Source organism: Plutella xylostella, chromosome 28, assembly GCF_932276165.1.
Source record: "Plutella xylostella chromosome 28, ilPluXylo3.1, whole genome shotgun sequence".
NCBI classification, from domain to species: domain Eukaryota; kingdom Metazoa; phylum Arthropoda; class Insecta; order Lepidoptera; family Plutellidae; genus Plutella; species Plutella xylostella.
The window spans coordinates 5,238,673-5,265,078 of record NC_064008.1 but is presented as its reverse complement, the minus strand read 5'-3'; the positions used below and the strand labels follow the sequence as shown (position 1 = coordinate 5,265,078).

General features: G+C 36.5%; 1 protein-coding gene and 1 long non-coding RNA gene across 2 annotated transcripts in view; both read left to right on the top strand.

Annotated features, from left to right (window-relative positions):
* Positions 1-25,082, top strand: part of LOC105392428 (zwei Ig domain protein zig-8) — a 29,694-nt gene extending 4,612 nt beyond the window's left edge. Inside the window, exons 2-7 of the mRNA XM_048631377.1 lie at positions 7,026-7,159; positions 12,287-12,364; positions 12,561-12,693; positions 20,542-20,661; positions 24,096-24,293; positions 24,806-25,082. Of these exons, the coding sequence (XP_048487334.1) occupies positions 7,026-7,159; positions 12,287-12,364; positions 12,561-12,693; positions 20,542-20,661; positions 24,096-24,293; positions 24,806-24,936 (794 nt within the window). The 3' untranslated portion in view covers positions 24,937-25,082. The remainder of the gene's footprint in view (positions 1-7,025; positions 7,160-12,286; positions 12,365-12,560; positions 12,694-20,541; positions 20,662-24,095; positions 24,294-24,805) is intronic.
* LOC105387181 lies at positions 533-1,794 on the top strand. The gene is made up of 2 exons (XR_960750.3): positions 533-983; positions 1,437-1,794. It is a non-coding gene; the product is annotated as an uncharacterized LOC105387181 (long non-coding RNA).
* Positions 25,083-26,406: the final 1,324 nt, after the last annotated feature.

Here is a 26,406-nt window from a genome sequence, read left to right as displayed (position 1 = left end):
TTGCATGTCTTCGGTTTTCCGTTATAATACGATTAAAATATTAAATTATTTATCTAATTTGTTTTAGAGCAGGAAATTTCAAGATTAGGTTTTTCCAGAAACCAACTTCAATTCAAAAGTAGCTTTTCGGGTACACGTAGTATTATATTAATGTACTAGGAAACTATTATCGCTAGTTATCGGGAATTAAATGGAAGTTTCTAGTTAAGACGAAATCTGCTGTTTTGCGAAAAGGCGTTTCGGGAATAGACTAGTTTCTCCAGAAACGGACTTTGCAATGTTATGAAAATAGACATTAACGAATAGAAACGTCTATTTTTGTATGTATGTGTAACATACCCGTGTGTCTGTCACATTGACTTAAGTATATATTACTAGTGTAAAAACAGGCCCCACCGCTCTAGAAAATGACACCTTCGCGTTGGCCCTAAAATCGCATAAATCTGTTCTGACGGGCGTATCCTTCTTTTGAAATAATTGAGTCTGTCAGCATGCGATAATTTTATTATATCATAAATTTAAATGCATTGTAACGTAGCGTTACGAAACGCCTTAATCTTAGTACCTTATTATACCTATTCTAACTTATAATAAATAAAACCTAAAACCTAATTTTAATAAACCTAATAAATAAACATACTTTAATTAAGTGATCTAGTTCTATTACGATAAGTGATAATAAAAGTGTAGGTTCTAAAGTACGTTGTCACCGACAAACCGTTTCCAATTATAAGTAGCGAATAGTTTCGTCCACTCGCGACGTCACCCTTTGTTCACCTTAGATCTAGCGATAAGCGACCGGCCGACTACGGGAGGGGCGCATTGATTTGCACGGCGATCAGTCTCTGCTCACCGCTCTGGCAACTAGCCGCTTATAATAAATATCATACGTACCTTGTCTGCGAGTACCTAACTCGTCAAATCTAGACGTTAATAATTTTTATAATTCCTCAAATAAGTGTTTATACGTTGTTCCCATCTGGGTAAGTTGTGCAAACCTTCTTATGTTAGTAATTAGCTGTGTATCATTGTGTTTAATGCTGTGCATTTTTAAATATAAAACCGTTGACCTTTTGTCATTGAAAATAACCGTTGGTTAAATTAGTGCCTTGCCTTTTGCTTGTTACAGTGCTTGTTATCTATTTCTTGTATGAATGCATACCTAAGTATGCACTGGATCTAGTGATTTAATGAACTATGAGAATAGTCTTAATCTCGTAGTTGCATATATTTTAGTTACATTGTAAATTATCTTACCTAACTTAATCATTCATCAATCATCATGTACTTTACATTACTGTTCATAACGCCACCTTTATTCCTTTTGCCTTTGGAAAAGCTAAGCAGTATTTCTAGACTTCCCGTACGAACCTAAGGCTAACTTGCCATCCGTATCGCTGCTGGAATCTAATCGCTTCCTTGCTCTGCGATTCCAGGAACAACTACCGGACCGATTAAATCGGCCAATCTAGTTCCGGACCACGGAAGACTCACCCTGGGCGACTGTCCCGGGCTTCCCCTCCCGCTACCTGAGTAGCTGACCTCGTCGGATCCCTCGACCCCGACGTGGACCTAGACCTGGAGCTGCACCTGGACCTGGACCTGCACTTCGACAGGAAGCCAAGGAGAGTGCGGTATTTCTTGACCGAACCAGTGCGCGTGTGACACCCTTGACCTTGGCCTAACCGACGACCTATCTACCTACTTATTTAAAATAAATCTTCTTTTTAAACTAAATTATGTTCGTCCTTTTTATTTCCTCACCTGTAGGATTTATTTAGGCGACAGCATTTTGGATCCATACATGTTGAATCATTTTTATGATTAGTATTTTATTCATATTCAGTTTCCCGGTCAACATTTCTGAGCAGATTTCTTTAATTAAGTTTATTACTATGTCTTATTACGAACGACCAGAGGAAGACAGTATGCTAAAAACGGATCACTTTCAAATTCTTCTCCGACAAATAACTCTGTTTAAACTTTAAAGCCACAGCTGTAAATCAAAAAGCAATCCTACGCAGCAGCTCATAAGACTCATATTACAAACGCATTAAACAAGTACTAACACGATTACAGTAGGGGCATTAAGACTCACTGTTCTTATTGCAGACCGCAAATTAAAAGAACATTAGCGGGAGCAAAAGAGATAAGTTATCTCGAGTAATGCGATTACAAGGTGGCTTGTTTTAAAAAACAAAGCTTTGAATGTTTGAAATGGTAGTGGAAATTAGAACTGGGAAAGGTTAAACCGAGTTACATAGCTTTGCCCTTTTTCCCGTAATGCAAATTTAGTTTTAATTTTCTGCAGTTTTCTGCTGGTTTTTTTGTAAATGAATACAATATCTGAAACTTTAGAGGTCAGTCTCTGGATTATTGTGAAATGATAATGTCTACTAGTCATCGTTAATGACCGAATTTTATCAATACTAATGAACGTCACAAAATTTTTGGCTAAAGGTTGGCTAGAAGAAATTTATTTTTGGCAGTAAGTCCGTTTTTCTTTGTGCGTGATTTTCAGAACCTTTGTTTTTGAATTTTGAGTTTTTGTGAATTATACATAAAGGAGAACTATGAATAAGACAAAACTTAACACATTATAGGTATTTCCGGTGCAAGAAATGGGTCATGGGGCATTCTTCTGTACAGATTCAGATGTACCCACATTTCGTCATCAGGCAATGGGAGATTTTCTTTTGACGTTTAAAAGTTCCAAAATCGACCAATAGATGGCATACGGCCTGTCGTTTTTTTATGAGCTGCATTCTTTTGAGGGGACAGTAGATGTTATAAATGGTACAAAGCTGTCTTAAACTAGTTAAAACTTAATATTATGCATAATATAACAGCTAGTTACTGCATATGGTTGAATTCACATCCATCGGGTTTGTGTATTGGCTGAAAGGACTGGTATCCATGCCGGCTAATAGAAATGCAGTGCTGTTGAGTATGAAATTTTACTAGCGCCACCTATAATAGGATTTTGTCTATGGTTGTGGTCTATGGTTGAAAATCTCCCATTGGAAGTGACGAACCGGCGACCTGTACTCGCTAAAAGCTTGAAAAATTTAGCTGCACGAATGTTCCACTCGGGTTTTAGCACAATTTCATTGTGAAATGCGAAAAAGATGCGTCTATTCCGGATTCGGTTCGTCAGAACTGCAGCGGGATGCATACAATATTCAGTATTAAAATCTCTAGCAACGTAAAAACAAGTGTAGAGCATAGAGTAGGGCTACAGGGTGTTGCAAAAGTGAAAGTGAGTTCAGTTCGCCGAAAAGGGGTGACTCAGATTGAACTTTGACGAGAATTTTGGAGAGTCGTTAAAATAAAACTACTATAACTCAAATTAAAAATCATGTGATAAGCAAAGTTCATAGAAGTATACCCTTTTGGCAACACCCTGTATAAGTAGTTGAATGTTAAAAAAACCTTATGGAAGACTACAGTAATAATTACAAACAGCACCTTTGATACAAAATGTACCAAAAAAGCTCGTACAATTTAACCTAAAACAGTACTCGAGTAACAAACTAGCAGTTTTAGTTTGTTTGACAAAACAATGCCACATATTTAACGGAGTTTTGCCTCGTTAATTTTGTACCGGTACTGTCAGAGCCACTATTCAATGTGAGATGTTTACTTCGCACTTTTGACTTTTTTTTTACTTTATTTTTAAAGGCCAGCATTATAATTATGACTGACGCGATTCATTCGTTTGAGTTTGTGTGCTATAAAGAATTATCCATCTATCTATCTATCTATTAGTCACAGTATTTAACAATACAATAATTTCACATACGTTTACATAATATCCTCCGCGTCTTGCTGAATATTTTAAAAGAAATCGACCCTGAAATTCACGAACATAACGGTATAAGCCGGCGCGTGTAAAATTTGGAGTCCACTTGTTAATTCTATTTGTTGAAAGAGAGTTCTTATTTCGCTGAAACCACAATTGTGGGGGTCAGCTAATTGCGTATGTAAATGTGGGAGAAAGTAAATGTGCGTCGGTTAACTTTCTTTATCACCGTTTCTGTGAAGGAAGTTCTAATAACATGTGGTGGGAGGTCGCTAAAATTTTCACACTTACAGGAATACTGGGTTTTAACTAAATACACTATCGAGCAATGAAAAAGTTCGTTTTTCCTTTGTCGTTCCAGTTATTGAAACTGCTTTATTGCTTGTGAGTGTATTATTCTTCCAGGGTATTAAAAAAGTATATATAGAGGTAGTAAGTATTCAATTTAGACCATCTTCTATCGTAAGCACTACCAATCACTTTTTCAACATCACCAAAGGTTTACTGGTAGAAAATGCTGCTAGCATTAAGTTCGCCTTTGTACGAATTTACTTTGTGCAATAAAGAATTTAATAATAATAATAAGTAAAAGGGGGTCAAGATACCTACACAACTTAAATTTTTTTCTCAAACAAAACTGCTTTTGCATAGAAATTTTGTTGGTCATAACATTTGTTATTATCGAGAGTACAATTTCGTTTGATATACTTAGCCAATTTCGTGTATACGACTAGATAATATAACAGCAATTATTATTAGTACTTTCTTTACGCCAGGATCGAACGGTGTGGAAGGAAAAAGGGGAGGCCTTTGCCCAGCAGTGGGAAACTAAATAAAAAAAATCTTTCTTTAAGTAAATCTGTTTACTTCAAAAATTTGTAGTCTATCTCTTAATTCCAATCTCAGTGGTAGCTAGATCACTGATAAACTCTCGCCGTAGTAGTAAAACTTCAAACGTGACCGTTAGCATGTTACGGTAAAGGTCACATTTTCGTCTTTCATCTCTCGTCTAACTGGATAGGTCGACATCGATGGACGATGGCCTCGTCCCTTCAAAAATGTCCGAGCAGGCTGGTCATTTTAACTTGTCCCTTCTAAAAACTTTACTATCAACCATATTTGGCATTATCATCAGTTAGAATTTTCGAAGAGTGGTTTTGTATCGGATAAGGTCTCGGTTTCCATTCGTAAGGCCGTGGGTTTGAATCCTGCCTGCTAATAAATTCTTTTGAAATAAGGAATTTAAGTACATTCAACTAGACCAAGTACTCTCGGTGAAGAAAAACATAATAATTATATGCAATTTTTCACATTATAACAATATTAATTTAAGTAATATTTTAGTAAAAAGCAGCCGAGAGTGATCAGACTTTCCAGTAAATACACAAATGGGTCAAAAGGCTGTAAACACTTTCGGGACAAAATAAAATTACGAACACCCTTTATCGACAAAGTTAGTAGCCTACTGTATACCAAGTTTTGTTGATAGTAAAAGTAAATAGATAAGGCTTCTGAGGAAGGCTAGAAAATACAATTTAGCGCTCAAGTTTCTAGGTTTAGTACAATTTTGAGCAGCCCTTGGATTTTATGAGTAACCGGTACCTTAGTAGTTTAACGATTTTCGTCTTTAGGTATCTGTGATTAAAGTTTATAGTTAAATTAATCATCATCATAAATCAAGAAACATTACAGAAGTTAAAACTATCATAATGTTACAAACCTAGGTACTTATCTTTTGAACGGCCAAATTAGTTTTATTTATTTATTTATTTATTTATTTATTTATTTATTTATTTATTTATTTATTTATTTATTTATTTATTTATTTATTTATTTATTTATTTATTTATTTATTTATTTATTTATTTATTTATTTATTTATTTATTTATTTATTTATTTATTTATTAGGTTCACCAACATCAGTTACATTATACAATCACTGTTTTAAAACTAGACTTAAAACTAAATGCACTGATAATTATAGGTGTACACTACATGTAAAATTAAGGCTTATTCTAAACTGACATACGTATTAACTTACTTACATGAAACATGAAAAAACTCTCATTCTATTTAAATCATAAACTTGTTCCATATACCAAATTACTATACCGACAGCCAGACTTGTATTGGTAGAGATTATACAAAATTGAGACTTAACTTTTTTTGGGCGTAAATTAAAAAATCATAATTCTTCTTCTTGTCTTGTATCTTTCAAAATAACTGTAATACACTCACGGGCAATGAAACAGTTCCACTTACAAAATTCCGCCCTTAAATAACCTCACTTATTTTACACTTTTAAAATAGGAAATTTGAACAAAATGTTTACGGTACGGTTTGGGTTTGATATACGGTTAATGTTACGGTTTTTTAGTTGATAATATTCTGGTGTACTTTTAAATGTAGTTCAATATTGCAGAAGGCGTCATTAAGCTAGCCTTTTCCGCGTAGAAGTAATTTGGTAATTTTCTCACTCGAACCTTTTCATTGCCCATGAGTGTAGTATCATTGCTTCTCTGTATTATTTTTAGATCTATGAAAGAGCTCTACACAAGTTCTACCCAAGTCGCCAACCCTTAATTCGTCCAATTAGGAACTGACATAAAAAGTTACCTTCTTGCCTACTATCGTAAGCATTTATGTCCTTATGGACACGAGATATAACACTATTGGCATCATAAAAGTGAACATCGTGTTTGGCATAAAAAAGTTACAGCCCTAAATGCTAACATGTTTTAGTACCGGTTAGAAGAAGTGGGGTGTTACAGTGAACCACCACTGAAGTCTTACGGCAAAATTGGGAACTAATCTGCCTACCATACTATCTGACATTGAAACGCCACTGGATGCGATGCTAGAGCTTTCCGCATCCAATCATTACATGGCACCTTTCGTAAGTCGTGACGTAAGGGCGTCCTACACTATATTTGCCTAGTCGCGGTCTCCACTGCAGAATACGTTTAACAAGTCACTCATTATAGCAAGGTATGTGTAGTTTCAAGGCCGTGTAATCCGTATAAGGCCGTGTCCCAATATCATCAACATCATCAGTCTATAGCAGTCCACTGCAATCATTACCAGGCAACTTTACGCAAGTCGTCACTCCATCTACATAACGTTTGCCTAGTCGCGGTCTCTTCTCCACGTTCACCCCGTGTGAAAATATACCTTTTTATATTTATTATTATTATTAACTCTTGCATTTCTCATCTTCCCCAGGCACAGCGCACTACGGCGAAGACAGCGTGGGCTCGTTCCCGTACTTCGAGTACAACGTGCCGCGCAACGTGACCACCGTGGTCGGCCAGACCGCCTTCCTGCACTGCAGGGTTGAGCAACTGGGAGATAAGGCCGTGAGTTACATTACAATACGATAAACAAGTCGAAATATTACAAAAAAACTTCTTATATAAACTAAAAAATCACAAAAATAACAGTACAAAAAGGTGGCTTTATTGCTTAAAGCAATCACTACCAGACAACCTTTTTTCATCCCTTAGTTAGGGTAAGGTTGCGTATATTGGACCGGCTCATTGATTGGACCAGTGAAGTATTTCCGAAACTATTGGGATTAAAAATCCAACGTATTTCCAAACGTGATGCTCAACACCCCCTATCCATACCCCTCAACTCCCAGTAGCGCCTAGGACGGCGTTAAGTCGGGATATGCGTCCATGTTTCACAACCCTACTTCATGTTAAAAATACGTGCTACTGTTTACCGTGTAAGTACTACAATTATGATTATTTTTATCAGTTATTTGCACGTGTGTTATGTCAAACTATTTGTAAAGATATTTAGGAATTATTTCAAAAAAATTTTCGCCACTTGTTTTGAATAAAAGTAGAAAGTTGCTTTTAATGGACCTGCGTCAGTTGCTTGATTTGGACCGGTCCAATCATGGCTACTTTTAAGTCAAATTTTTTATAAAAATATTTTATTGCTTTTAGCATGTCAGCTACACGGAAGCATTATAACAAATAAGATTGCCAAAGATGAAAAGTGAGTTAGGGGATCTTCTGCTCATTTAAGTCCAGGGTTGGAAGATTTTTTTTATCAGAAATGATGTCAGAAGGCTACTAAATAGCAGAGAAAATAATATAACACCTTCGATTTAACAAAAACAAGACGACATGATTAAAATTAAGACTAATTACTTATAATGTACCTAAGCCATAAAAAAAGAGTCTGATTTTTCCAATTTGATGTTTTCATTTCAATTATTATTGTTTACTGTAGCTTTTCCATGATTGGACCACTAAGTCAATTCTATCGAAGTCCAATCATTGAAACTGAGAGGTTCAATAAAGGATACCCTGGTCCAAAGAAGGAAACCTTAAATATAACCCTTTTTTGACAATATTTTCAAAACGCCGTTGTATTTTAGTTTGTAACAAAGAAAACGTAAAGCAGGAAACAAAATCTACCTATAGAACCCAAAAACATACAAATATGATACATAGTTTAATTTATATAGCTATTAGAAGTTAAGTGGTCCAATATACGCAACCTTACCCTACTTAGCTACATAAGTGATGGAATGTGATGACGGTGGTCTGACAGACCGCCTTACTGCACTGCTGGGTTGAGCAACTCAGGGCCAAGCCTGTGGGTTGCTTCATTTTCTGTCTTTACTAATTAAGAAGTCTCCTGATTCAGCTATTGCAACACCCAGGCTTGCTGCTCCAGTTTACTCGGGAGCTAGGCGGGCTGAGCTGAAATTAAGGGGATATGTACAAAGGTTCCACTCGAGAGAGCCACGTACAGGAACTTCGCCCCCTCTCAGAATAGAATAGAATAGAATCCTCCTTGAGCGACGTTTAACATCAGTTTCTTATGGCTTATCTTCCGGCGCTCTCAGGGCAGTCAGCGAATGACGCAAATCTGTCTGACTTCATTTCACCTGAAGATAAAATCTGGTCTCGCTATTTGCTACTGCACGATATTTTCTCTGCATAACATAAAAATCCACACGATTGCTAAGCTCTCCAAATCAAAGTTACATCTACATAATATTTGCACTAATAATTTTGTAGGCCGTTTACAAATGGCGAGAGAGACTGGCTATTGATTTTCCTATTTCAGTAACAAGTCCAGACTATGAATAGGGCGATGCAAATGGATGCCACTTTTCCCGACAAACGGTTTCTAGACGTTAAATTGTGACTTTACGTTGAACTAAGTATTCGTTAGTGGAAGGTTAATGGGTTTTTTTTTTTAAAGATTTTATTATCACTCCACAGACTTTATGTCCGTGCCTTTTTGAGAGATCAATATATTGTGAGAGTTTGGTTGTTTTTTGTCTTCATCTTTTAACTACTCACTACTCAATGTGGAAGCTTATAATATATATATATTATCTTTTATATATATACCTATATACCTATATATTATTAATAATTTTTTTTTTTTTTTTTGCACTCCTTGAGGAAAATCGACACAGACACCTGGGAAGGGGACCCAGGTAGTGTCGGCCTTTAACCGACTAAAAACCCCCAGTTGTGCATTTCTTGTTTTTTTTTTTTTTTTTTTTTTTTTTCTTTGTTTCACACAGTCACACTTACAATTATAATGGCAACAAACATTTGAAGGGTAGGGCCAGTGTCAGCTGTCTTCAGAGAACTTAACAGACGCCTGTCAGTGGCCACACACTCCTTTTGTCATCGCTGTTGTTTTGCCTGGTGTTAATGTGTGACAGTGTTCTTAAAACTATCTTAATTTTATTGGTTAGTTCTTATACAGATAATATTAATTCATGATATACTATACAATACCTACATATCAAAACTATACAATACATGCTATATACTATACATAACAAAACTATAAAATACATGCAATACTGTTTGGCCGTCAATATAAAATTAAAATCAAAATTCTCCTATTCCGCTCCATTTTGCGTTGCCAAAAGCCTTGATTGCTGGGCAACGACCTCTTTGTCCCGATTTTTTATTGCCATCATTAGGTTGTACTCGAGGATCCGTTTCTTCGGTGCTGTTATTGCCGTTTTAGCGAGGTTGCCGATAGCGTCCTCGGTGTCATCCGCATAGTAGGTGCAGGCGGAGGTGTGCCTCGACAGCGCCACTACTGCGTGAGGTATGCTATCGTGCAACTTTATTTTATCTTTTGTTTTTATGATAATGACGGATTCGTACGTCAATCCCTGTGCTTCGTGTATGGTTAAGACGCGTGATCCCGTTCCTTCTCCAAACCCTTGGCTGGTCAGGGTCTCTTTTTCTTCCTGTGTATGCGTCAGGAATAGAGTGTTGGTTTGGGATTTTGGAATTGCTGCGTCTGTAAACCTTTTCAGCTGCAGGGATTGGATACGCGTTGTGGCTGCGTATATGCCTGAGTATACTTCTCTTAGGGCGTATGCAACATCCATGGGGTTTCTGTATGAGCACAACAGCTCCTGGGTGATGTTTGCTACCAGTGTTGGGCGACTGTACCTTAGTTCGAATAGGTTCTCTCTGTCTATGTACGGTAGCTGGTTGATGTCTCCGATTAGAGCAATATCACTGGCACGGGACAGGCGGTTAAGGGGCGGCAAGGTTAATGGGTTACAACTTACAACTGAAGCTAGCTATTTCTATTGTATTTATGGATTTATATTTATGCCTATTTACCCTGTGTTGCACAATGTTTCGTTACAAAGGTTATCTGTGAGATACTACTGATACCTACCCCCTCTTATAATGTTTAGACAGTGCATAGTGCCTGTATAAGTTTGAGTGCACGGACTCCACGAGCCTTGCTAGTGGGTCATTAAAAAATGCTAAATCGATCAATAAAGAATAACATACTAGTAAGTACTTCTCGTAATTTACACTACTTGTTTTTACTTTCAGACACAAGTTTACATAATTCTTTGGCTCCCATTAAAGCAAGCAATTTAAATGTTAAATACAAAACAATCGTAGATACGATGTTTTTCATATTATTATTATCTCTGCGCTATTCTTGTTTGCTGCTTATTGATCCTAGCACCAAGATTATGTAATAACATTTCCTTAACTGCATTTAACAATACCCATTATGAGCTCACGTGCGCGTCCTATCGCTAGACAATGTGCGTCAAGAAAATGTCTCACATTTTATTGCTCGGTCTAACCCCTAGTGCACCACTTGCTAAGTGAAGCGTGACCAATCTCGTCTACTCGGTACAGTGGGGGAAAGGATCAACGTGACACTTTACAGTTTGTGCTATGTTTCCGTTGGTTGTAATTGTAGTCAAATTTGAAAGACATCGTCCTACAAAACATATTTAAGACTACTTTTTACTTATGCTCATCTAAAGCATTGCGACAAAGTTGCGGTTCATTCAAAGTATGCCTTCTTGTACTGTTTTAAATTTTCTTGTATTCTTCTGTCTTTGGTGCAAATGAAGATTATTGTAGGTAATTGCAATGGTAATTTTATTGAAATATAAGTCTAGATTTCATTCCATATCTCCAAGGTGAGACAGACCAGCAAAATCTTCGGTAGGTACTCGAGGCTAAAATGCAAAACTTACCACTAATCCCTAAAGGGGCAATCAGAGGAGCGAGCTAACTGCCTTCCATCAAAATATTCGAATATCCGAAGCGAAACTAAACGCCCACAAAGCGTTGGGTTCAATTTATCCAAGCGGGCCGCGACGGCAGCCATTATTATGTCTTTATTTGAAATCGGAACGGCATTACCTTGTTATCGGTTTGTGAAAATTGCATTTGTATCGAATAAATACTAATTTTGCTACCCAGATCGCTGGATTCGTATTTCTAGGAGCGATTTGAATTTGAATTGTAAAAAGTTCCGCAATTTTAAAAAGAGGAAGTGGCTTTTGCCAAGGAGGAGGGTTTTGAGAGTTTATTAAGGAACTTTGTTATTAGTTGGTCGCAGTACTCGCTTAAATTTAGCTTTTAATTCAGCATAGCCAGTTTGTAAAAGTTAGTTTTACTCTTATCCGAAAACAAGAGATTCTATAGTTTCGTATTGGTCTATGAAATTCAAATGAATTGCTAAAACTAACAACCAGCTATTTCATACATTTTGCCCCATTATACTTCAATCTGTAATGGAGCTGTTTTTTTTTTCAAATTGACCTTCCGTGAGTGAATATTTTTTATAAAATCCCACCCATCAAACCCTACATCCCTTTTTACAGACATGATTTATTTCGATAAGAAAGCTAAGATTTTATGTGGTCGTGCTTAAGGTGTGTTGATTTATGCAAATTGTGTTGTGTTCCGTATGTTAATTTGGACTTAATTAGTTGTTGGTAAACTAACTGTTGTATAATTTTGTGGTAACCAGACTAATAGTACATTTAGATGTACATTTTGTCATTTAAAATATTTCTCTATAGGCACATCTGATTTTAAAGATGATCATTTCGTGGCGTAGCCTATCCCTATTGGGTTCTGACTAGATCCAATCATCTATTTATACCTAAGGACATTATTCAAATATCTCCACAATACATAATTAACTTGTTTCAGGTATCATGGATAAGAAAAAGAGATCTTCACATATTAACAGCGGGGATCCTCACATATACTTCTGATCAGAGGTTTCAAGTACGTAACATTAACTACGCAAAAAAATAATTAATAAATAGGTAACATGCCATTTCATATCATAGTTCAAGCTACCTGGTACCAGGGCAACAAAGATCTAAAAGAAGCAGCGAATATACTCAACCACCATCAGTCAAAAACAAAACACCAATCGAAAATGAAACAAAACACGATAATAACAAAGTTGAATTTCCAGGTGATCCGACCAGACAAGTCGGAGAACTGGACGTTGCAGATCAAGTTCCCTCAGGAGAGGGACGCTGGCATCTACGAGTGTCAAGTCAATACGGAACCCAAGATGTCGTTGGCGTTCCAACTCAATATTGTTGGTAAGTAAGAGTAAGCAGCTCTGCTATACAGGGTGTTGCAAAAAGGTTATACATGTTATATTATTATCTAAACTAAAATCAGAATTGAACAGTGAAAAAATATTTCATTTTCCATAGAAACTTAGTTGGTCATGTGACTTTTTACTATGGAGAATGATTATTTTTTTCGCGAATTTTGAAATTCTAATTTTAGATTCGGGCTTAGATATAACATGCAGCTGCACATACTGGTTTCGGCTTAGTATACCCTTTTTGCAACACCCTGTAGATCAGCAAGCATCAACATCACAAAATATTCGATCAGCAAGCTTGTGCTGAGAGAGTTGTCGGGTAGGTGGGCAACCCGACTGTCCCGACTAGGCTTAATAACTGCTGCCGAAACAGCACCCTTCCTATATAATATATTAGATTCAATAGCCGTTTGTTTTTCTGTAGCAATACTAAACGTCTGAGCAATTTTTCCGTCATTTGTAACAGAATCGAACTCGAATGCAACGCCACCAATAACTTTCAGCGAGTTTTGTAAATTGAAACAGAGATCCACTAGGCTTCCAGAGACAGTTAGGATAAACTGTAGTATAAATTGTCTCTTACTCGGATAAACTAGCTTACGAACTTTGTCCTAATCTATTTGGTTCTATTCTCAAAGGAACAATGGTCCGAAGTATTGCCACTGTTGACGTATCTGGGTCGCCTAGTCTTTGCTCTTGGGATCGATGCTTTAGGTTTAGTTCTTTAAAGGGTTTCAAATGGCTCAGCACTGTAGTCTGTAATAGTTAAAGTTTTTTGTTTCATTGAATTTGTGTAGGGAAATCATGAGTTATTTAATTTCAGTAAAGTACACAATACACACATGCAAACGTGGCATACTAAGCTGAAAAGGGGTGTAAGTGATATTTGTACTCCGGTGTTGGATGTTTATATTTATGTACCTATATTTAGTATGTCTATCTATGTATTTGTGTAGATATGTCAGCTGTCCGATACCCATAACACAGGCTCTGCCTAGCTTGGGGTTGGATGGCCATATGTGAGATGTCCCCACATATTATTATCATACCCTAAGAAATTCCGTATTTATAAACTTTTGTACCTCCTATCATAGGTATTATAGTAGGTGTACGTCTAAGGCATCCTGGGAAGTCAGCTAATAGCGCTTATCTGACTGTCTGATTCCTCCATAATTGTGATAAACCCTTGTCTCTTGTGCTTTGCAAGTACTTCGATGTATGTCGCTGACACTTTTAAAAGAATACTTCAGAGATAATTGATATTACCTAGTATTTATTTATTTATTTATAGACACTTTTTTGCATAAAAAAAAACATACAAAGACAAAATACAGATTAAGAATAAGATTAAATTAAATTCAGACATCAATGACCCATTTTTTAAATTTTCAGTTTATTATTTTAACACATTGTTTACGCTTTTAGTAGGTAATATTCAGATGCGCTGTTAAATGTACAATTAATAGTGCAGACGGTGGCGGCGTCATCAAGCTAGTTTTTTTTCCGTTTAGGAGTTATTTGGTGCTATGTTACTGGAACTTTTTCATAAATCGCGAGTATATTAATTTATCTGCACATGTTTCTTAGTAATTAGGGAAAACCACATCACAACCAGGAAATACAGTATGCCTATTTACATGATTACCAAATATACCTACATAGCTGTTCCCGCGCGCTTCGCTTCGCCTTAAAAAGTTTTCCCATGGGAATTCCGGGACAAAAAGTAGCCTATGTTCTTTCCTAGGGTCTAGAACGTATGTATACCAAATTTCATTCAAATCCGTTCAGTAGTTTTGGCGTGAAAGAGTAACAGACAGACAGACAGACAGACAGACACAGTTACTTTCGAATTTATAATATTAGTTAGGATTAACATCACACGATGGCTACATAAAATACGAAAGTAAAAATACTATTAATAATAACCTCGAAGAATAACATACTACATAATATAGAGTAGAACTAAGTAGAGGAGGAAAACCAATAATATGGAGAAGAAACTTTGTTACACTGAGAAAGAAGCACGGAACACGCGATGTTCGTGGCAAGTTTCTAGTTGAATTCACGTGTTTCAATAAATAAATCAATTATAATAATAGGTTTAGAACTTGATATTGGTAGGTATAAATAAGATGGGTACAATATATGGGGTTTTAGAGAGCGGTGGTAGCTCAGTCGGGTAAGGGAGCGGTGGTAGCTCAGTCGGGTAAGCGCCCGCTTCTCACGCCTGAGATGCGGGTTCGATCCCGGCGCTGACATGTACCAATGAGTTCTTTTAACTTAAGTACAATGTATACCATCGCTCTTACGGTGAAGGAAAACATCGTGAGGAAACCTGCATATCTAGATCTAGCACATCTAGATATGTGAACCCACCAACCCGCAGTGGACCAGCGTGGTGGGAAATGGTCCAAGCTTAGGAAGGCAGTTTAGACCTTGGGGATATGCACAAAGGTTCCATTCGAGAGAGCCAGGTGCAGGTACTTACACCCTCACAGAGAATAGAATAGAATAAATGGGGTTTTAACAGTAAACTTGATCTAGCAGGTCAAGAATAAATCTGGCCTAATGACACACTTTTGTAATGAGATCAAAACAAAAATATGAAAAAAGCTGTTCCAAGATTCGAACAAGAGCGATAGATATTTTTTCACACATCAAAGTTGATTCCGTAATAATAAAAGTTGACCTTTATAATTTATAGAAATAGGTATTTGGACCCCATTTCTAAATGAAAAATGCATAAATTAATCAATATTATACGAATGTATTATTTAAAATCATAAATAACAAATAAAATTATACGATGTCTTTCGTTAGCACCCGCATCCCGCAAGAACTGGAATTCGGAGAAGGTTCAAAGAAGCTTCTAAGCTGAGATATTGAAACTCAAACAAAAGATTTACACGGCAAACAACTCCTTAAATTTAGCCGTAAACATTTAATTAATTTTGTACACACGCATATTCGAGATTTCGTAGAAAATGCTGAAAGTTTTCTTAATTACAGTAAAATATTTTATTATACTTAGGCCCGATTTCACCAATGAAGAAAAAGGCAAATCATAAAATAATCGTCTATTTATTGTTGAAATGAGGTCTTAAGGTGAAGTCTACAACTGGCAATGCCCATTGAAAAAAAAACTTCAGTATGAAAGTGTTTTTCCAAAAACTGCTACGCCCTCTTCATGCTAATTATAATTTTTAAATCCTTTTCAATACCCAGTACCTAGAATGGAGAAGTTAATGTATAGTAGTATGCAACACAACATCACAACAGTCTCCGAAATGCATTTTTTGCGCAATAACCATCCTAATTTATAGGGCAAGACTACACTTCTACACTCTAGGGATTGCGACTGCAGTCTAGAGTCTAGACATAGACAATGAAGGTAAACTTTCGCGCTTGTTACAAGGACAGGGGCGGTAAATTGCACCCCCAACTCGGTGTGGGGTAGAAATGTGTGCAGAAACCACTTTAGGTGCATTGGAAGCATGTGAGGTAATTTTGTAGAGAGCCGTTTTTTTCATTTAGACAAAATAATATGTACCTAGATGAAACGAACTAAAAGCGGATGGAGTTTTGGCGTTTTTTAGTTAGTGGAGCATAACGGATAAGATCCTAAAAAGAATTTTAAGTAATACTGTATTCATGCCATGTGCTCTTACAGTAAAGTAAAAAATCGTGAGGAAACCTGCAAATCTTGATTTAACACTTCTAGATGACTAAACCCACCAATCCGCAGTGGACCAGCTAAGTGGGAATTGGACGGCAGTCTAGAACTTAAGGGGATATGCACAAAGGTTCCCTTTGAATGAGCTAGCCGAATCACTAACATAACACCCCCGTAGAGAATAGAATAGGTGAGATAAGTTTGATTTCCAATGTGATTTCAATACAAAGTACGTCTGTAGTTCTCTATATTGCTATTGCCACCCATTCGCGTAAAGTAGAAGGAACGCTATAAGAAAATATAATAAAAACCAAAATACAAGTCACAGCTCGCTTGTAATTCTGCTGTGATTCCATAAAAGCAAAGGGTTCTCTGCCACCCAAACTGCCAAACATCAACATTCTTTATAGGTTGCACTCTGTCCTGCCCACAAAAAGCAAAACAGACCGAATCCAATAATAAAATTATGCTGATAGGGTCACATGGCTACCACTAGAGGGCACTAAAGTCGATACAACGTATTTTGCTCATTTTATTAGTTCCCCCTGCTTTTGTGCACAAACTTTCGTATCCATTCGTATTCGATGACCTCACGGGTATTAGTGAAGGCGGGGTGAGGCGGTCTTCATGCAAAATTCATGCGATTTCCGAAGCATTTTTGGTTTTGGTGTATAAGTTTTGAGGGTTCAGGGATGCAGTTTTTACGAGTAATAATTTTGTTGCTTATATAAAATGTATCAGCTTCATTCTTGCAGCATAATGCAACTATTTATCGTCTTCAAAAAACGATATAATTATGTTTAGGTACTTACCTAATTTTTGATATGAAAATATCCCACAACTCAAAAAACCTTTCAAACGGGATATCTAAGCGTCAAGACCTACGTATAACGATAACGTTATAATGTGAGTAATAGCTTCAAATAATGCAATGATCCGTTTAAATTGGTTGAGTGATCCCAATTTTTCCCGAGACGGGGAGATCTTTCAGTGACTTGCAGAAAAACGTTCTGCTATTTTCGACGGCCATTGATTTTCATGTAGCGATTCTGTCAGTAAATTAAGCAGTTATTTTTGCGCCTGTCGTGAGAAATACGGTGTGAGTGTTTCAAATAAAATATTTCTGAAATTAAGGCATTTTCGGCTGTTAGTTCACTATTTACCTAAAAACATAATATAGGGTGTTACCATCAAAACTTAGACACATGCTAAACACTGTCAGTTTGCAGTCTTATAAATCCGCCTTATAAATCTGTCAAATTTTGTCTTTAACAACCTTTAAACAAGGTTTTTTTTTTATGGTAACACAATAATATTCTGATACTGTATCAGAGGTTTGGTACTATCTTCATCGTCAGGTTATATCCATACAGTAGGTCAATAGTAGACCCTAAATGGAAATTTTTCAGAAGTGTTTTGTGTTAAATGGCTTTTACAGCCATTACGTTACAAAGCAAGCATTGCAAATGAGAAAGTTACCTAAAGGTAGTTATCGTATTATGCTGAAATTCCCTAATGTTTAATTTAATTGTTTGTAGGTATTTAAGCTCTGAAATACGAGTAATTAGTAGTTGGTATCTTCTTGTGTTTATTTAACACAGTCCACAAACTTGCATAGGTACCTATGTTTTTTTTTTACTGGTTGGTTTGTTCCTATACACGTCTGGCGTATCCGGGGCAGTTATCAATAGACGATAATCGCAATATACCCTAATCTACCTATACAGGGGGCTGCAAAAGTAATACACAAAAAAAATGATTTAATTCATAGAAACTTTGTTGGTCACGTGACACTAATTTACTTTGTAGAGCTGATTTTTTTCGCGAATTTACAAAAGTTGTAGAACAAAAGTTTTTAGAATCACTCCCTTTCGGCTTAGTATAGCCACTTTTGCACACCCTGTACAGCTCTAGTGTATGACACTAACACACCAAGAAGATTAAAAGAACTTACAAACATTTATTGGTTATTATTTTCAAATCGAATGGCGCACGTAACTTGAAACTAGCGCTGTCAGCTTGTTAAGCGCATCTGTCCTTGACTCGTAGAGCCTCCCCTTAAGGAGGTCGATGACATGTCTGAGTGGAGGCAGAATTGGCTGGCGCTAAGTACTCTCGAAATAAAGACTGTTTTCCTTTCACTCTCATTAGTCACATATATTTTGATGGCGGTTTTCGTTTATGATTTACACAAGACAGATTTGTCAAACGTTTTTGTACATTTGAGTTCAGTGGTTTCGTATTTCTTTATTATAATGTTTTTTAGGTAGAGATAAAATAAAGTATTTACAATGATACGAGTACCTTTACACTAATTATTATGATGATGATAAGCTGTGTAATAGGTCTATGTGATAAGCTTACAATCAATGGCACAAAAAACTTCTGACTATATGTTGTCTGGTAATTAAAGTCTTCATTTCTAAAAATCAAAGCAAACGCTTTTCGAATTCAATATAAATTTTAATTTACTTTGAAAATTAGCTTCTCGACACTAAAATTTATTCTCTGCGATAAAAAATACATTATCTAAAAATCGAGTGGTGTAAAAGATTTTATCAAAATCTAAAGCCCTCAAGTTTGTCAAGGATCTTCTTTAATCTTCCTTTGATGCCACGAACCTCACTAAAATGGATTCAATGTTTAAAATATAACGCGGATTATGATAATTTTCAAGTAGGTAGGGAATCTTATATTTTGTATTCTGATAAGCAGCATAGTTCGAGGCTAGGGTTGAAAATAGTTTTATTATATTTTTTTTTAATATTTTCGTAACTAAGTAGACGAAGGCAGTCCCTCAAAATAGTAAGTAGCTTAGGTACTTATTTATTGGAACTTTAAACCAAATCAAATAATTGTTCTTTCTTAAGATATGAGGAAAAACTACAACATAGGAACATATTTTAAATATTTGAATATTTTGTATTAGAATAACGCTTTCAGTCTTAGTTCATTGCATACATAAATCACTTTTGAAGTTTTGGTTTATTCAGGAAACCCGCGTGCTATACTCTTGTAAAGACAATGGCTCACTGACTCAGCATATTTTAAAATTTGATACCTTTTATGACTTATAACTTAAGCATTGACGAACTTTGATAAAAGGGTGGGAGGTATTTCTGTTGAACGAATTTTAATTTATAAAACCTACCTAATTTCTAATTGGGTTTGTCGTAGCGCAAAAATGGCTGGTTAAGTAACGCACCAAAGGGTTAAGTACTTATGCCTTATTATGATAGTAAAAAAATATTATTAGATAAGGGCCTAATAAATGAAAGATGTAGGTATTTAGTGCTATGTATTGCACTGAGCCATCGGAATTTTTCCATCTACGAGTCTACGACTTATGCCTTAAATAGGTACTTTTTACCATTTGCGCCCCAAAAAATATATTAATACATCTATTTATAACATTACCTTACAAAAATATTTTTATGGCTAAAGATTTCCTCTTAATACATCGGTTAATTGAGTTCCCTTCACCCTTGACCCTCAATCATCTGCACGGGATTAGAATATTGAATCTGTAAGGGCTGGAATTAATATTCAATCAACGGATTGATTCGCTCTGATAAATACAGCGTAATATAACCACAAGAGGCAGAATTACGATTCTATCGAAGAAAGCAATCTAGCTAACGTTACGTCTAGGCCTAGATTGTAATTTTAGGATTTTTCTAACAATAAACTGAATATGATGAATGAAAGCCTGTTTACCTTTATAATCGTAGTACATAACTTCAACAGAAGGGTAGGGAAAAAATATTATCCGATGATTCATGATGGTCCGATACGTACGATACCGATAGATGGACGCATACATTTAATCAACATTTAGTCAAAATAGCGCTTGCAATATACCTACGGATTATATGTAGGTACATAATATAGTCCGTCGCGTGGACAAAATAAGGCCTATAACTTGCCTCCCGCGAGGGCATGTAACGCCGCACCTGGGGGCGTCCACTCAACGCAGCGGAGGCCCTAATATATGTGTATTGTGGTCCTATGGCACCCCAGAGTTGCAGAGGGTCTCCACTAACGTCCGCCACTTGCAAGCAAGCCACCTCGCTGTACTCACAAGATACTCGTACGTCTCGGGCCGTATCGCCGCCTGACTCATTCAATTTCCACTACTAATACTTTTATACATTTCGCCAACAGAAGCGAAAGCGCACATCCCCGGGCCGGCAGACCTGTACGTGAAGACCGGCAGCACGCTCTCACTCACGTGCATATTGAGCCAGGGCCCGCACGACCTGGGGACCATCTTCTGGTATAAGGGTGAGTAATTGAGTATATGATACGACATACAGTGATGCTACCACCACCGATAATTATCAATTAGGTAACTTACAGAAAAAACTGTATCAATGTGTTACTGTAAATTTAAAGAAGGTAGGTTCCTATTTTGTTTAAAAAATCTTCTTACTAACTGCTACCGTTCCACTAACGACACACGGGCGAAACAATCAATAAGCAGCGACACTCGCTTGTTAAAACTGACGTAACTTGTATGGATCTGCCAGATGTTTGACAGGCAAACGATGCTGCTTAAAGATTGTTATTTTCCCGTGTGTCGTTGGTGGTACGGTAGCAGTTAGAAATAAGAAAGTCTTCAACGATAACACTCAAAATTTACACACACATTGCTACAGAATTGCATTTATAAATATAAAGTCTGCCGTCAGATTTTGATCTAACAAGATTAATTATAATAATCATCATCTGTTAAAGATGATTTTGCTGCACTTGTAAGTTTGAACTGTTACATTAATCGTCGTAGATGGCTAGGTAGTCTTCAGTCACCCGCTTTAACACCGTGTATGTACAAGTAACTCTATTGGTTACGTAGGACTAAAATAACGGGCTTATGCAATATTATTCATACTATAATGTCATGAATGTGTCCTATAATGGTCCACAATACTTAGGTAAGTATAAATATTACTAGACGCATGAACATCCAAAGCAAAATTGACATCAGCACAATCGTTATGAAATCTGAAGGAAAACTTGCTGCGCGAGATCCGTTCAAAAACTTGTGGAGCAAAGCAGAAAATGTTCGAGCGAAAGCTGTGAAGCGCGTATGATTGACAGCGAGTGGATATGAGACGAGAAATGTGTTTTATTTCCGAACGCTCGCGTACACTCGTTCACCCCTAGTGACATTGCAATAAGTGAGACTTTCTTCGCGTGAAGGTCGCAGGGCATATTGCTTTAAATATAGACATGTCACGATTGCTGATGCGTGCGGAAAGTTGTTTCTTTCATATTGGGTGGGTTTTTGTTACATTGGCAGTTTTATTATATTAGCAACGGGAATATACCTGTATAATTGCGTGTCCCACTTATTAGCATAGCGTCTATGCAATAGTTAAGTACCTACTATGTAAATAAATAAATGTGTCAAATAGCTAAATATAAGTTTTAGTCTATGTGTTTTGCATATTTTTTTCCAGTACTGGACAGTGGACACCCTAATTTTATAAATTAGTCAATATTTCTATACTGGTAGATATTAAGTAGATACAGTCACGGACAATGAAAAGGTACCACTGAGAAAAACATCAAATTACTCCTAAACGCTAAAACGCCTTGCAGAAGGACATTGAAATATATTTAACAGAGCATCAGGATATTACCAACTAAAACGGTAATATTTTGTTAAAATTTTAAATTTAATGCTTGAAAGAATTGGGATTGTTTAGTGTCTGCCTTTTGTGAGTGGAACTTTTTCATTGCCCGTGAGTGTATTTTTGAACTATGCTGTAACTGCCACTGCAAATTTGGATAGCCACACAATATAAAAAGTACAATGTATTATGCTGCTAAATGGTGTAATTTTGTACTACTAATGAATACAGGTTAAATGGGGTACTTCCAAGGCGGATAGTGGCTCACCGATGTCGTTCAGAAACTCTTCGAAATCGCGGCTTAGAGGGAACGTCGAAAAGTAATTTTCCGGGCGAAGTACAATTTTGGAACGGCCCTGAATTTATACATAGAAAGTCTCAATTATTCAGATTGTACTTCCAAAGCCAATTTCATTATTTTTTTCTATTATCTTATACATATTCATGTCTTTAGAGCCTATAGAATCTCCGGGGTGAATTAAATTGGTTTATTTTTGAAATGATCTGTCGTTAGTTAAAAGGTGTTTGAAGAGTGTCTCAAGCAGTTTTATGCTCATTTCGTATAAATAGTTCTCTTACTTATGGGTTACCTACGAAAATGCGAGAATCGATGCATATTTTTTTTTCTTCCAAATTAAACTATCCATTGCAATGTAATTCATCGAAACAGTGAACTGCGAGTTATTATTGTCGTCGAAGTATTAAGATCACACGTTATAATATGTACTCCTTATGTTAGACATAGTTTCGTTGTTTACTATTTGCAGAAAAATAATGTTAAAATAAAATTCAGCATACAAGTTGCGTGTTACCTTATTGAACTACTTTCAAATGTTTATCACAAACGAGGCTATTGCGTTTCAGAATATCCGATAAAAAACTAACTTGATTAAACTTGAAGAAACAGGGGCTTTCGCGAGCGAATGGTGATAGGTTTTTCGGGGAAGTAAGAGAAACTTGAGAGTTGAGGATAATTTGAAAACTCTTCCCCCAATGTTTTTCACTGGAGTTCTGTCAATCACAAAGTATCTTAATGTGTACCTACTTCTGTATACAGGTGTTGCTAAAGTGGTCCAGTAAGCCGAATTCGGGTGACTCACTTTGTCATCTGAGCAACTTTTGTTGTATGATTGTTGGAAATTAGTGAATAATATATCTACTCAACATTTGCCATAGTTAAAAGTGACGCGAGCAACAAAACTTCTATGAAATAGGTACATACAGTGAAATTTGATCCAATTTTTTCGTAGCTACAGATAGTCAAATAACACTCTCTGTTTCAAGTAACCAGTAAATTTTCTCCATCTGCAAATCGGCTCCTTTCGAACAATTCCCCATCTTATTCCGATTTAATTTCGACTTAAAACCTTTTGTAAAATAGACCTTTCAAAATGAGAACAAAGTGCTCCTTAAAAGCGCCGTTCAACTTGCATTACTGCATGTGTTAAATGAAATGAAAATGGTGTGCATTCGAGTCTTCATTGCCAGATAAACGGGAGAGTTTCTTAGAATTGTACAGGGATGGGGGGTTTTATAGGCACACTATAAAGTGAAGGGGTAGTAGTAACTATAAATTTTATAAATATACACTTGAAAATTAAATCGATTCCGAGAATCGAATGGGAGCTAGATAGTTGGGTGCAGCAAAAACATATCAGTTTGTAAATTTGAAATACGTGCGTCCGGCTAGCTTTGAGCAGTCATTGCTATTGAAGCTAACCTGACCAACTAACCGTCTAATCTAACTATCTAGCCGTTCACTACGGTGACAAACCCTAGCACTTGTGTTTGTCTCTGACAGGCATTCAAACCATAGTGATGTACAGAAGGAGCATTCACAAGTGACGTATCATCTGTAGGTACACATGGGTGGGTGTCAGACGCTAGTCTGACAAATCTTTTTCCCAAAGCACGCGTCTTTCTGCAGTCTATATATATATATAGCATTCCGCATCCAATCATTACGAGACTCCTTTTGCAAGTCATCACCCCATCTAGCCGGAGGGCGACCTACACCACGTAAACCTAGTAGCGGTTTATTCGAAACAAATGACAACAGTAACAAAACTCTTCTTCCAACAGGTCCAAACATAATAGAATACAAAGAGACAGACGACAACGAGCTAGAAGAACCACCCCGGATCAGACTTCGCACGGAGTGGACGGAGCAGCTGACGTCACGCCTGCTCGTGGAGCGCCTGCTGCCCGGCGACAGCGGCAACTACAGCTGCGTGCCCACCATGGCCGCGCCCGCCGCCGTGCACGTGCACGTCATCAATGGTAGGGGGTTCTAGGGACATTTGTGCTACATGCTAAAGAGGTGATGCTGTTATAAGAGAGTTAACTCCAGCTAAGCGCAATTCTACGGATCCTCACGCAAAGCGACTAACGCAGATTTTCTTTCATAGCTATCGTGGAAGAAACCCTTCTGCTGGTGCCTCATGAGTCATGACACGTGTTTGCGTCTAGATTTTGCCACCGTTGTCAATGCATCTAATGACCCTATTCTGACTGTATAGTTTCTTTGCTATCACAGAAAAAACCCTTCCGCTGGTGTCTAATGACGCATTAACGCGTCGTGGATTGGCAGAATACGACTGCGAGATGCAATTTAAACACATATATATTTAGGACAGCAATTATTCTTGATAATTTCTTAAACGGACCTGCCATCTCCCTTTTGGAAAGTTGTTGGACTCAATATGATTTTTTGACGCGTAACTGAATGTCGCAAAATATTATTTAAACCTTCTACCATAAACCATAAACTAACACTATTCCTTTCCCCCCAGGCGAGCACCCGGCAGCGATGCAGCACGGCAACGCCAACACAGCAAGTCCTTGTGCTCTATCAGTGAACCTACTCATCTCACTTTACTGTACTTTAGCCACTTTCTACACTGCCGTCGACGGTTACAGGTGAAAGCTAAAGTGAGGGAAATTAGAACATTTGTGACTAGTGACTTTGGTGTGGCAATAAAGTTGGTTTTAAAAGACTTTGGAAGTTGGAAGTTTTACGTGCGGTGGTTTTTAGTGGACATTCACTTCTTGATAAGTAAAGCCTAATTATTACACGATACCGTTAAAGTTAGCAAGTGAGATAATTGTAAAGTGAATTTGAATGATGGCTATGTTCGATTAGATTTTGTCATGCATTGTGGTGAATTATAAATTCATGATTATCAGTATTGTCACGGCAAAATAATGTTATTATGAAGTTCATGTTTATGATTAACATATTTACTTAATAACGCGCACAAAGTAAAAGAACAATATGAAAATGGCGGTTAAGAATGGTTACAGATGTAAGAATATACATAAGTCCGTGCAATCACTGAAATTTTACGACAAAAGTGGGAGCAACATACCCAGCATATAGCTGCGTTTATACGTTTCATTAGTACCAACAATATCTTAATACAAACTAGAGATCGAGCGTCAGTGCAAAAGAAACGTTTTGACAATTAACACCCCAATTCTTCAACTGACTCTTATTTTGAATCAGTTCGGTTAGAAGATTTGTGACTTCATTCATTGGTACAGTGGTTGTCATTAGGTTGAACTTAATTAAAACAGTTTGACAGTAAACAAAATGCGGACAGGTTTTTGCTTTGTTTTAAGCTGCGTACAGACCGGCCCAACGAACGCACAACGATGGATATTTATCATACATAATACAGGGCAGATTGCAGCAACGAAGGTCAACGAAACCCGTTCGTTGGCGTTCGTTTGGCCGGTCTGTACGCAGCTTTAGTATGTGACACACCGTCTTGTTATTATTAATCTAAGATTAGCACTGACTCGAGATGAATTTGAAGAACGTCCGCCATTTTCGTAAATGCTTCTTTATAAGTGGGCGTTATACTACTTGGATGAAATAAATTCTTCACGATGCACTGTTTAGGTAAATTTCTATACATTATATTGTATATAATTATAACAAAACATATGTAGATCATATTTTAAGGAATAAATTATGTTAAATACATGGCCTTCCTGAAAAACTGTAAATACAATCTTATTAATAATTAGAAAGTAACTATGACTACTTACTTAGGTTATTTCAGCAAAGTTATTAAAAAGGAATTCACCTTAATTACGTTTAAAACACCTTGTTTTACTATATTTTTTACATTTTGATAAACTTTGTATTTTAAATTATTTCATTATTTAATAATGTCATTGTGATCCTTTCTTTTCATATCAGTATTTTTAGTGTTCATTAATTTACACCGTATCTTCATACATTAGTTTTGTTTGTTATAAGTATATTACAAATTTTGTTATAACGATTTCAATTTTACTCTGTAAATTAAATTGTAAATACACTGTAAATAAAAGTAGTTTTAAAATAAAATAATTGTATCGAATTGGACGATTCAATTAATTTAAA